The sequence below is a fragment of the Wyeomyia smithii genome, chromosome 3, assembly GCF_029784165.1.
Source record: "Wyeomyia smithii strain HCP4-BCI-WySm-NY-G18 chromosome 3, ASM2978416v1, whole genome shotgun sequence".
NCBI lineage: Eukaryota > Metazoa > Arthropoda > Insecta > Diptera > Culicidae > Wyeomyia > Wyeomyia smithii.
Window position 1 is genome coordinate 46,809,897 of NC_073696.1, and position 14,112 is coordinate 46,824,008.

The 14,112-nt window shown below is 35.5% G+C and overlaps 1 protein-coding gene across 5 annotated transcripts; it reads right to left on the reverse strand.

Annotated features, from left to right (window-relative positions):
• Positions 1–286: 286 nt before the first annotated feature.
• LOC129730053 (pupal cuticle protein 36-like) lies at positions 287–3,314 on the reverse strand. 5 transcript variants are annotated; one of them, XM_055689069.1, is made up of 19 exons: positions 3,141–3,314; positions 2,753–3,035; positions 2,611–2,694; positions 2,506–2,547; positions 2,401–2,448; positions 2,299–2,340; positions 2,147–2,239; positions 2,048–2,089; positions 1,897–1,989; positions 1,771–1,827; positions 1,670–1,711; positions 1,516–1,608; positions 1,417–1,458; positions 1,263–1,343; positions 1,164–1,205; positions 1,014–1,097; positions 909–956; positions 810–851; positions 287–746 (listed from the first exon to the last, which is right to left on the reverse strand). In XM_055689069.1, exons 1-19 carry the CDS (start codon positions 3,156–3,158, stop codon positions 373–375), a joined length of 1,650 nt encoding a protein of 549 aa, XP_055545044.1. In that variant the 5' UTR covers positions 3,159–3,314; the 3' UTR covers positions 287–372. The 5 variants fall into 5 exon arrangements, with proteins under 5 accessions (XP_055545044.1, XP_055545042.1, XP_055545043.1 ...); XM_055689067.1 differs by having other exon boundaries at positions 1,771–1,831; positions 1,895–1,989; XM_055689068.1 differs by having other exon boundaries at positions 1,014–1,094; positions 1,771–1,831; positions 1,895–1,989; positions 3,141–3,313.
• Positions 3,315–14,112: the final 10,798 nt, after the last annotated feature.

The window sequence follows — 14,112 nt, forward strand, 5'->3', positions numbered from 1 at the left end:
AAAGGCCAAAACTAGGTTTATATTTAACTTCGAATATTCCTGAAACATGTTTTTTGATTATTTTTGCTACACTTGTGTACCATTCACATTATAATGATACCATATATTTTTTTTTTGGAATTTTGCTATTTCGGTTTAGCATAAATTAGTTCCAAGTTGTTAAAACGTAAAATCTCGACAATAGAGCTCAAGACAAATTTCACAGCTCTAGTTAATTAATGGCAAAAAGACAAACAACTTGAAACTGAAATAAATCGGATAGTTTTATTAGAAATTAGTGGAAACATTTTTAAGAACGTTAAATTAGCCATTGTACTGATATTTTCGCGTTTTAATGAGAACAAAGTTAAATTACAAAGTCAAATTGCAAAATCAAAATTGGGAAAAGTGCCCGGAGTGCTGTACTCTTCTTGTGTACTCTAGCGAGCGCAGTATTTGTTCGGGAATTTTCGGAGCGACCGGCAGATGGGCACCGGATGGAGCAAATCCATTTTTATCAGCGACATAATCGACGCGGTACATCACGCCATCAGGGGCCACAAATTGGTAGTAACCCTTGGCAGTAAGCGTAGTACCGTCCGTGCGTCCAGTTTCAGCGACCTGGGTTTCATCATCGGTTACGTAACGGTAGTAGTAACCATCCTGATTGATTTCCTCGGCTTGCTCCTTGATGCTACCATTATATACGGAGCCGGAACCGGTGGTTCTATCAGCTGATGAAAATCCTCCTGATCTAGGTCCGAATCCTGTTTGAAGTGTTTTTTCGTCTATACATTAGACATAATAAATGCGAAACCTAACACACTTACCGCCTACCGATCCTGAAGCGAATTTGGATGCTGCCCCGGAACCTGTTGCTCAAAATTGAATTTAGAAAGTTTTATCAAATAAAATTTCTTCCAACTTACCACTAGCAAATGCCGATCCTGAACCGAAGTGCGATGCTGCGCCTGAACCTGTTGTTCAAAATGAAAGTTAAAAACTTTGATAGCATAAACTTTTACCAAACTTACCACTAGCAAATCCAGATTTTGAACCGAATTTTGAGGTTCTAGTAGCTGCAGAGAATCCTTCGCCAATTCCTGATCGTACTCCTGCTCCAAATGTTCAAAAATATATTTACTATATACTAATCACCTTAAATGCAATCCCAATGAACTCACCATTAGCCGATTCAGAAGCGAATTGCGATGCTGCGCCTGAACCTGTTGCTCAAAATGAAACTTAGAAACTTTGTTTGCATAGGCTTTTACCAAACTTACCACTAACCAATCCCGATCCTGAACCGAATTGCGGGATCTTAGTAGCTGAGGTAAATCCTCCACCTTTTCCCGATCCTACTCCTGCTCCAAATGATGTTAAAAAAATAATATAAATATAAATCAGACATTTTGAATACAATCCCGATAAACTAACCGTTTGCCGATCCCGAAGCGAGTTTCGATGCTGCTTCTACACCTGTGATTGAAAACAAAATTTAGCAAGTTTTCTAAAGTAGAATTTTATTTAACTCACCACCAGTGAATGTCGATCCTGAGCTGAATTTAGAGGTTTTACTAGCCGAAGGAAATCCTCCACCTACTCCTGATCCTGCTCCTACACCAAGTACTGTTAGAAATATATATTTGCAATATATTAGTCACTTTAAATGCAATTATAATAAACTCACCATCTGCCGATCCTGAACTGAATTTCGATGCTGCGCCTGAACCTGTTAGTCAAAATAAAACTTAGAAAGTTTTACCACATAGACTTCCACCTGACACTTACCCCTGGTAACTGACGATCCTGAACCAAATTGCGAGGTTCTAGTAGCAGAGGAAAATCCTCCACCAATAAAAAATAAAACTTTAATATACTAAAAAGTTTTTTGACATAGATTTTTCCCTAACTAACCACCGGTAAATGCAGATTTTGAACCGGATTGCGAGGTTCTAGTAACTGAGGAAAATTCTCCGCCAATTCCTGATCCTGCTCCTACTTCAAATGCTGTTAAAATAAATTTGTTATTTATCAGCCATCCTGAATGCAATCCCTTTAAACTCACCGTTTACGGATCCTAAAGCGAGTTTGGATGCTGCGCCCAAGCCTGTTGATCAAAACAAAACTTAGAAAATTTCATCACAAAGATTTTCACCTGACTCACCCCTAGTAATGGACAATCCTGAACCGAATTGCGAGGTTCTAGTAGCTGAGGAAAATCCACCGCCAACTGCTGATCCAACTCCTACTCCAAATGCTGTTAAACAAATAATTGCTCTATATTAGACATCTTGAATGAAATCTCTATAAACTCACCGTTCACGGATCCTGAAGCGAGTTTGGAAGCTGCGTCTGAACCTGTTATTTAAATTAAATTTAGAAAGTTTTATTAGGTACATAGACTTTCATTGAACTAACCACTAGCGAAAGCTGATTCTGAACCAATTTGCGAAGCTGCGTCTGAACCTTTTGCACAGAGCAAAATTTAGAAAATTTGAGCACAAAAATTGTCACCTAACTCACCACTAACAAATGATGCATCTGAACCGAAATGCGATGCTGCGTCTGAACCAATTGTTAGGAATGAAACTTAGTACATTTGACCACGTATACTTTCACTTGACTCACCACTTACAGATGATAATTCTGATACTCGTCCTACGCTTGATCCGCTTCTAAATCCTGATCCCGATCCTGATACGAATCCAGCACCTGGGTTGAAAAAATTTTTTTTGGTATGCCGTTGGGTATTTGAAATTAACCGAACTACCGCTTCCGGATCCACCGCCGGCTCCAACACCAAATCCACTACCTACTCCGGCACCGAATGCAGCACTACCGCGTTCTCCGATACCACCACCACGTACTGCTTGGCCACCTAAACCAACGTATTTGCCGCCGTATCTTCCTAAATCATCGGCCCGATAAGCTCCACTGTAATCCGGTCGATACTTTCCATCGTTGAATTTGCCTATGTATAGCTCCGGATAATATTTCCCGTCATTGAATCGCGCATCCTGCGACTGGACATAGGCACAGCCCAAGATCGCTAACTACAATACACAAAATAATGTTGATTCAAATCCTATTCACGATCACATACTCTATTATGTATACACAAGCCAGACTTCTTGTTCAGGTTCTATATCAATACTCACCAAAATAACAAATTTCATCGCTCCCTAGGAGAAAAAATATGCAATCCCTGTAGACAACTTGTTTTAAACTCCACCAATGCAGCACTGAATGCAGTTGTCAACTACGTACTATGCTTTTATAGTGCGACATAAGAACATTAGAATCGTCCGTAGTTCGTTCAGTCTTCGGCATGCATCGTCCTGCTCATCCTATGCACCAAAACTCAAAAAAACTTGTTTAGTCCCGTTGTTGCTGCTGTTGTTTCCCTAACACCTCCCGCGGCAGCATCCTATACAGATATGCATACTAACAAGTTGTATAGGCTAATGAGTTAGTCTTTCCTGTCACCTTTCTTGCTGATTTACAAATGGTAATGTCACCTTTACCAGAACTTTTTCTCTGGATGTATATCATGAAACACGACAGAGATTGTTAGAATATTAGCCAGAAAATAAAGCTGCTGAAGATGGAAGTCATCTCCAATTATATTGCGTTTGCTCTGACAACCATATTACCGAATATCATTTCGGGTTAAGCAAAGCTTCATCCTATTTGACTTTCCCTTGGCAGTGAGCGTGAGAGTCTGTAGTTCATAGTTATTTTAGCACCGAATATAGGCATTTACTGAACCGGAATGGTGCTCAGAAATCATTTTAAAAATTTTTTAGTTATGTCTTGCCTAACGACATTGATGGTTTTGGGGTAGCTTGAAGCGATTTTAGATGGATTTTAAAATTATTTCTGGTCTATAAATTGGCAATGTTCAGACTGAACCTTGCACAGATGTTTCCATAGGCTTGAGATGTCATTTTGAGCTATTGGATTTTTTTTATTCACGAAAAATTTTTGAGAAGGAGTTATGCAAAGAATGCATTTATGATAACAAATATTTTTAGAGCCAGAACGGTTTGTTTGGTCGCTGTTATGTCTTCGGCAAAGTTGTAGATTATAATTTTGTTTTACCGAAAAAAATATACACCGTGATAAAAAAAATCCTATTTCGTTTCGATGAAAACTACAAAAGATTAGCTGAACATTGGTAGTTGAATGAAATGAGAGAAAAATATATGTATTACAATTTAAAAAAAAAACTTAAACAAAATGGTCTGTTTAGTAAATGTGTTGTCTACACAAAAGTTGTCGATAGTATTATATACTTGAACGAGAAAAGTTCCTCTTGAAAAAAAAGTTTTAAAAAATTTTGAAAGAAAAAAATCTTAGAAAATAAGATCTTTAATTAGGTTTTTGAGATATTTAATTGATGCAATATCATATTGTTAACTTTTTCTTCGAAAAGAAAATTTGCTTATTTCGTGAGAAACGACAATAATACTATTTACAACTTTGGGAGCTGCGTTGCCGCAAGGTTACAGAGTCTGATTTGTCAAGCGGATGGTCGTGGGTTCGAATCTTAGTAGAATCAGGCCATTAGATGTCATAAAGGATTTAAAAACATGGGTTTATTCTCATGCTCCACCACCACTTACCCTTTCCCTATGCTGAAATCTGTGATTCCTTTGCTAGACTTCCTCTTAACAAAAATGAGTTCCTTTTTTCAATAAAACTGGCCAGGAGGACGCACGACGAAACTTCTCCGGGAAATTATAATTGGTAATATTTGGCAGAAGGAACAAGGCTCAGTACAGTAGAACAGTAAGCGTGTAAAAGGAAGGGTAAAATCATATTACACACAAACACTGATGAAATAATAATGAGCATGCGGTATTGCTAATAATAGAAGTACGGGATACAGCATACACCTGGGCATATCTCACAATAGATCAACAATTCTGGTCGCAGTGAGGAAGTCCATACAGGAAAAAAATATTACAACTTTGCTGAAGATATCACGTAGATTAAATAACAGGTTTACTCAGATAAAAACAAAATAGTTTTTGTTTTGAAACCAAAAATTTTTTTTTCTTCGCCATGATCAAGCAACCATCAATGTTTAGTAGTTTTCATGGAGAAAACTAAGATTTTAAAAACTAAACTTTTTGAGATAATTAAATTGTGTTATTTTCTCGAAAAAAAATTGTACATCGCAGTTTATATTTCAGTATAGACAGGAAAGACTAAATCACTATCAATCCGTTCTGGCCCTAGGAATAATCGTAGCCATCAATATTTTTTTAAGAAGCACTTCTCAAAATTGAGTCAGGATTCAAAAAGCCCTCGATTTTTTTTAATACTAGGGTTCTACATTACTGTTCATTAGGGTGCCTATGGAATGTATGGAAAAAATTACTCTTGAATTTTGGTTGACAATAGGATCCAAACCCTCCGTCTTCTCTAAAAAAGTCCTCAGGTCAATCCACAATGGTCCAGAATCAGAATTTGGGGGAAAATTTGGGTCTACAGCTCTATAGTAATGTATTAGAGAAAAACCTTCTTCTTGAAGAGTTGTTACAGATAGAACGCTTATGAAAAAATATCAAAAATTGGGATGACCCAAATTTACGATGAAATCAAGCATCATATATGTTCGACTAAAGAAAAATTTTATTACACTTATACCATTCATACCTGCTTGTGGTGAAGAATTATTTCGGCCTCTCTTGTTCTTATACAAAAACAAAAAGCAAAAAGACTGTGCGACCTCTCGCCGCTCTTTCGTCGAGAGAATTCTTTGTTCTCTCCGGTACTGGTATAACGAGAGTATCTTTTCTTGATAATCCTGCAGTACCACCCGTGCAAGGTATTAAGTACATATTTTTTTTAATGAATTTCATTGTTGCCACAGTTGAAAACCGAATATCTTGACTAACGACAATCGTTTTTTTTACATTGTACCTAATGTCGCAAGCAGTGCTATGTATAGCGCACTTGATATGCATTACTCGCAATGTTAGGTCTAATGAACCGTACGAGAAAAAAAATATTACCTTTTGTCTTTGTAAATATAAAAAAAAATGTTCTACAATGATATAGCTCCGTTAATTTCAAGAAACTTTGTAGAAAAAAGTTTTTTTCTGTCTTTGAAAATAACCAATTTTAATTGAAGAAACACATTTTTCGCTCTAACTTTTTTGTTCAAATTTTCACATTGAAACTGTCTTTGAACCACTTTTAGGGCTCTTTAACAGAAAAAAATTACAATGCCTACATTGTGAATGACTAAATCCTACTCAAAGTTAACACTGTTTTTCATTTGTTTGTCGTTTTTTTACTTTTAAGACTATTATAAAGACCAAGAGATATTTTTTAGGTTTGCCCCAAAAGGAATGCCAAACAAATGAAAAAGGCATATTTTCTGATGAAAAACATTATTAACTTTGAGTAGAATGGAGATATTTACGATGTCAGTATTGCAAATTGTTTTTGTTAGGAAGCCCTGAAAATAAGTTAGAACTTTTCTCAATAAGTTTTTTTTTCGAAACCAAGTGAGCAGTTGCCCAGAAAGTGTCCCAGTATTGACATTCTTTTTAATTGTCATTTTTGATTCGACTTAAAATTTGAATTGACGTTTCTATAGGCAAACGATGCCATTTTATGCTATTGGTTTAATTTTTTGGAACACGACTTAATTTTGAGAAATCATTGAATTTGCTATTTTGGGAAGGTATCTATGTTAATATATTTATTTAGAGTCAAAACGGTTTGTTTGATCGGTGTGACATCTTTGGCAAAGTTATAGATAATAATTTTGTCTTTCCAAAGCAAAATACACGCTATTTTTTTTCTTTAACTACAAAAGATTACCTAAATAATGAATACCGTGCGATCATGGAGAAATCAAGAAAAAAAGTTATAATGTTTTGAAAAAAAAATATATTTTTAAATAATTTTATCGGAAGTCGATTGGTTTTGTCTCCGCTTGGCGCATTGGATTTCAAATTTATATGGAGATTCGTATGGAAAAACCAACTTTTTTGCATTTTCCATTCTAAAGATCTCAAAATGGCTGAAACCATAGGTTTCATGACTTCAAATGGTAGGTAGGTTTTTTGATGCCTAACAACTTGGCCGAAGACACTAAAGAGCTAGGGTGTCCCAAAAAATACTAGAAATGTTCAAAGTTGAGTATGTCGAAATTTATGTTGCAAATCATTTTGTCTGCCAACACTGCCAGTGTATCGGCGTTAGTCAGATTTCCATCAGAAGTAACCTCTGAAACACGTTGTAGATTCTTCCTACGCCTAGAATATTGACCTGAATTTGTTTGTTTGATCCAACTGATTGTATGAACTCATTACGACAGGTTATTTCTGATGGGAATCCTACTTGCGCCGGTACATTGGTAATGTTGGCAGAAAACAAGATTTTCTGCATTTAAATCGACATACTCAACTTCGAACAGATATAGCTCTTTCTGGGTTCTGGAAAATCGATTACTTTTCCCCACCCTATTATATATAGACTCTAAGATTCAATTATAAATAATTTTAGACTCGATCATGTATAGCAGTAGTTTTTTTTTATTTCAAATATGACTTATCTGGAGCTAATATGTCGTAAGACCCCCTCCTCCCTATGTAACGATAAGTAACTTTCAGTATGACTCCTCCCCTAAAACTACGTAACGCCATACCTCCCAAAATTCTCGACTTTTGAAAGAAAATCACAGTTACGTAGCTGTTTCAACTACAACCATACGTAACAATAAGTAACGTAAACTCAAACCTTCTCCTTCATGCGTTACGTAATTTATGTTCGACGCCATAGTTTTTTTTGTAAGAAATGTGTTTTCTGTCTTTCAGGGAGATGAGTCAAAATAAAGTTCTACTTATGGTTTGATGCTAGCGTGCAGTCGAGTTTATTCCATTACACACGCTATCAGTGTTGATGACTGTGTATGAATGTGTGTGAATTATGTCTCTTTGCCCCTCGAACAGCATGCGTGTTTCACGTTAAGCGGTATCGCTAAGGATAGCAAGAAAACACTGCATCAGTTGAGTAGTTACACAAAACATGTTCCAGTTTTATTTTTTCTTTAAATTGCCATTTTAGAGTTGGCTGAAATTTTGCATAGACGTTTTTCATAGATAAAAGATGCCATGCTATTGGTTTATTTTTTGGAACACGGCTCATTTTTGAGCAGCTATTTAAAAATGCTTTTTTGGGAAGGTATTGATGATTACAAGTATGTTTAGGGCCAAAACGGTTAGACAAAGTTGAAGATAATAATTTTGTCTACCCAAAAAAAAAATACTCTAAAAATATATTTATTTTTTTGAAAAAATGATGTAAGAAAAATTAAAAATTATTTATCTAAAAAGCTCATTTTCTAAAAATCCAATTTTTTTATCAAAACTACAAAAGATTACATAAACAATGCAACCGGTTTGATCACGGAGAAATAAAAAAAAAGTTATGATTTTTGGTAAAAAATTAATCACACTTCCAGGTTTAGACTTAGAAAAAATTACTCTCGTCCAGACAGGACTCGAACCCGCAATCTACGATGTCTCCGGCATGGTGTTTTGGCCAAATACTGGGGAGGTTGTTTCCCCTAAGACTCATATCGATCACCCAACACTATTGTGCCTTGTTCCAAGCACGCCTCGATCAACCACGCAATTTCAAGTTATACTGAGAGATGGCCGCTCGTACACTTTTTATAGCGACTTACTATATATGATGGAGAGAGTCGACTAGACGATTCAGTTAGTTATGGACCTTACACCGAAATGCATCCAACGGAAAAGCTCCGTTAAACTGGGATTACTTCATGAACTAATTACATTTTTTGTCTTGTGACTCACATTTTAAGTTTTAAAGTAGGCAATGTATGAAATGGTAAGGGAATCACTTAGACTTAGTTTTTTTTAGTAAGTCGCTCATTACCATAAATGACTAACCGTCATTACCATAAATGATAAACCTCAACAAACAGTCGTTAGATAATTTTGAAATGTTTATATCGGCACATTTACTACGTACAATGTTTTTCAATACAAACTAACTGTTCTTGTTAAGTGAAAAAAAAAATGTGATTGAGTCCTACTTAGGGTGGTCGGTATTACCGACTTTTCGAAAAACCGGTATTTCGGTATTCATAAAAATAAAAACCGGTAAAACCGGTAAAAAAACGGTATTTTAATTTTTTTTTCTGACTAATACAAACCAGGGGTGACTCGTGGTCTTCAAACCTACTAGTTCAACTACAAAATTCTGAAAATCATAGTTTGGGGAAATAATGACAATCATGTCCGTGGAAAAACGCGAGTGATTCTCTCTGTACTATTTAAAAATAAAACTGAAAAATAATATATACAGAAATTTGGATTTGAAATTTATTTTTTGCCTAGCGTTTTAAGTCGCATCTATGGACGTGTCGCTGCATAATTATGTTTTTGCATTCATGAGTACCTATGCTTCATTACGACCCTTTTTTTTCTGTAAGATTTGGACCCCGTTGTTTTGATCTCTTGTGATATTATACGATCCAGATACAACACTGGTTAAATTTAATAGTGTTAGGAAAACTTTAATTAATGAATCCAGTGATATGATAACGAAGAACATAATTCCGAAGCTCATATTAGTAAAAAACATGCAGATTATTATTTAAAATTTCTTTCACATCTCAAAACTTAGTTTTAAATTAATGAATAAATTTGAAATTCTTAGAGGCACAATTATTGAAACTGTTGAGAAGAGTAAATGAATGAAGAAGAAAATGAAATGACGATCAGGCAAGAATTTACATTTTACGAATCCGAAGGAATCGAAGGTAAATACATCTTTATTCTGTTTGATGCTCTTTAAACACTTTTTCTTCCAAATTCAGTTGAACCTAAGAAAGCATTTTTCTCAGCTAGAATTAGCGCTAATAAAATTCGCTGCGGTTTGGGCGACGAAGCTTTGACCATGCTACAGCTATTTAAATTTGACTTTCTCAAGAAAAAGGAGCAGTAATTTTTAGGACGAAATACTTTATTGATTGATTATTTCATCCTGTAAACGCTTTGCAGCAGGAGCAACATGTTCATAATTAGGTGCAACCTGTGCAATGCACACGGAGACGCCAAACAAAAAATAAATCCCTAATCCAAATTTATATTTATATATATATTTTTTTTTTTTAGTTTTACTTTTGAATAGCACAATGATATACGTTTTCTCAGAATTTGTGGTTGAACTAGTAGGTTCAAAATCCACGGGTTGCCTCTGTAAGAATGAGTGTGTAAAAAGATTAGCTGTTCTACTATAAAAATAAATGTCTTGCTTTATTGATATAAAGTTTTTCAACATATTATCGATACACACAAATACATCATCTGAATCCAAGCAGAACAAACAAGAAGGAACTAAATTGATAAATAGGGTAGAGTAAATAAAAATTCAATGTTGCTTCTGTCTAAATATATATTTTTATATACACCGTCATGTGATTTGTATCGCCGACCTAAGTGGGTAGCATTCATTAACCTTACAATGATTTATGAATATTGTGACAATTAATTTTCTATTTTTAAGAAAAATACCGGAAATACCGGTTTTTTGGCCCCTTCAATACCGGTATTTCGGTATTGGAAAAAATATCGGTTTTACCGGTTTTACCGGTTTTTGTTTTACCGGTAAACCACCCTAGTCCTAATTGGGTCACTAAAGAAACAAATTCGAATAACTTTGATTTTAGCACCAACCATCTAGTGCCCTAGTTAATTTCTAGACGGACTTCGGTAAAATCACTATGAATCATTATAAACAATTAAAAGTATTTATTGAAGCTTTTTAGAGGGTTGAATGAAGCCCGCCAAATGGCGGCATTGGGCACTAGAGGGTTAACACTTTTGAAAGAAATATTAAATCGTCAATAGCCCGCATACTATGCTATACTATGCAGTATTTTTTGCTGTGAATAAAACTACATATTTGACTGATAAAAATAAATAGAATTGAAGACACACACCCTGACAAAAACTTGGTAGTGTGTAGTATTATTTAAAGAATGTCATGAGCAAAATAATACGAAAATATTATATGGTATGAATTGCAACATTGATAACAAAAATTTAATGAAAGGCGTGCGACCAAACCAAACCGAGCGCCTAAAAACATTATTTCGAGTCCTTAGCGTTCAAAACTTAATCACCCCGTATTTTTTTTTTTTTTGCAAGCTGCTACCAAGAATTTTTATTATATTATCATTGTAATCTGTTCAAATGAATTCGTTTTTTATGACAAAAAAATATTATTTTGCACATCCACTGGTGTTGATTAACTTAATTTTTGAAAAACTGGTCGCACACTGACCATATAATAATCCAAAGTAAGTTACTACCGCCGCAACAACTTTCCGGTAACGGTGCTCACACACTTGAGCACATGTTGGGTTTTCTGAGCTAAGCGACTAGTTCAATTATGTGATATTGTATTTGTAATCTTTCGATGACCGTTGTAGTTTGTGCCTTATAATAAATGAAAAATAGCACAATGCATTGTGGTATAAGATAAATGTTTGCTTGGCCTTGACCTTGGCTTGGCTTTGAGGTTGAGACAAAAGTTTTCGGAACTTAAATCACAGCTTAAAAAGTGTTCGAAATTCTAATCGAAGTCGAACTGTTTTTCCTTGGTATTTTAAAGTACAACACAGGTTAAGATTTTTTTTTTCTATGACGTTTTATTGCAACAACAATAGTATTATCAACATGTTTAATCTAAGACTAACGATTACTAATTTCCGGTTGATTTCTTTATAAGGGAAATTACGTCATAACATGAGACTGAAATTGGACACAGAATGCTGCATATTTTTTGATAAGGTAATGAAAGCCTTCCAGGTGGTCTCGAGGCACGTCGAGACGTAAGTCGACGTATGTGAGAACCCCAACTTGGGAGAGACTGTTGGTGTCAGTAGGATCGTAGCGCTAGTTCCGCAATTGTCCTGTGAAGTCTGTGTATAATAAACAGAAGATCAAGTTCCGATAGCAAAATATAGCACCACCAAGAACAAGAGGACGATCAGGTAATAATAAAAACGGATATTATTAATTTTTTAGAAAAATCACAAATCAAACTACCCACTTTAGTGCCAACTCCAGAAAAACATTCTCCTGTGGATTTGGATATTTTCACACTTTTCGTAGGATGCTCGTTCCTCGTTCCTGTAAATGTGCATATTCGGTCAAAACTACCTACCTCATCCTCGCCAAAAACCTGTTTCATTCGGAGCAGTCAAACCTGATCTTATTTCAATCATCATGAGTGATACCGACACCATCAACACGCAGATGCTGTCATCTGTCACAAATTAAGCTAAAAATTTGATGCAATCGGTACACTATGGGTGGCTGCAGCAGTTTAGAGTGGGTGTTGGGAGACGAGCTTAGCAAGGTCCGGTCGTTTAGGCGTGCAGACATTGTCTCGAGATACAAGGTGGCATTTTAGAGATCCCTCTCAGACCTGTTCCAACAGTATTCTCTCACACGCGCGAACTACAATGCTCTGCATTTTAACACTATAAAAATCAATGATAGGAAATTCTAAGCTAAAACCCGCTCTTCACATTTTTAGTCGCATATTAAGCAAACGACACAAATGGCGACAACTTGAACCCGCTGCCAAAGATCACATTCTTTAGTACAGAATTACATAGGTATTAGTGAATGAATTGATTCGGTCGGACTTTAGAAACCAGCTTGCGAACCCATACGAACGGTGAAGAATCTAGTTCAGAGTGCGGAATTTGAAATTAAAATTTTCAAGATTCACTTTCATCGCGAACCATCAACCCGGAAGGTTGACAAAAACTTGTTTCTCTAAAGTGGCTGAATATTATTCTGATTTCGATTGTTCCGAAGATCAACCAGTAACCAGATGAGGCGTTCCGAAATGGCATGCAGGGGAACATAACTCTACGCTTTATTGCTCAAGGTCACGGTACGAGGCTGCTATTGGTTACACATTTTAGCATTTTTACAAAGGAATGATAGGTAGGTATATAAATCGGAACAATTTTTAATTTTCATTAAATTACCATTACTTAAATTACTTCTACTTGAAAGCAAAAGCACATGAAACAATGTCAAATCCAAACCTCCAAAACTCAACTTATACTTATAGTTGGATGTTAAAACTTTATGTATACTATTTTCCATCAAACCAGTCACCCGAACGATAGCCCAAAGTCGCATAGTGCACAACAGCAGACTTTACAGTATATCTGTGGCTCAAAGGTACCGAGCAAGGTACAATAAAATGCAAAACTTGCAACGATTATCTAGGAACAATGCCTCTGAAGTTATGAGGTTTCCCTTTTCGTTGTTCGAATATATTAGAAAGCTTGAAGACACCTTCGTTTCCTAAAGGTCTAGGAACTTTGTCAATCGCAACCATGACCTAAGCAAACCTAATAAAGCCCTTCACCCCAGAGAACATACGTTTGTGAGCATATGAATGAATTTGCAGCTCGCGTGAATTGTTAATTGAATTACCACGATCACAGTTATGTCGTTTGTTATTTTCAATAGGCGGTAAGAAAAAAGGCCTTTTTCATTGTACCTTAGTTATCCACATTCCTGAAATTCTTCGCAGCACACTTATTCTACGTGCATTCGACTCACAATCATGAGAATAACACTGGTCGACAAAAGTGAAAAAAATGTTGCCCTAAAGCTCAAAATAGTTGCCCTTAAAAGGTTATAGATTTCAACCATTTCTTGTGAATTTTGTTGCCCCTGGTGCGGCCGAGTAATTGCTCGCCGGGTTCGTCGCGTTGGCTTATGGGAAAACTCACAAGAATGATTTTCTCTTGTTTGAACACTAGGGAAATACTTATGTTCATTCTTGTTCACTTGTCATATGCAATTTTTTAATTTATGATTGGAGATATATGTATAATTTATTGTGATATTATATTTTAAATCCGTATTCCAATCTATTTGATGCGTTACATAATATTTTGTTGTTTTTAGTGTAATTATTATTTTAGCTTTAACCTTGAAACACTAGCAATTGAATCCTATTTTTTATGTAAAAAAGTGTATGCAAAATGATAAAAAATAGGTTCTTTTTTTTTCTTTTCAAATATCTTGAAAACGGTTA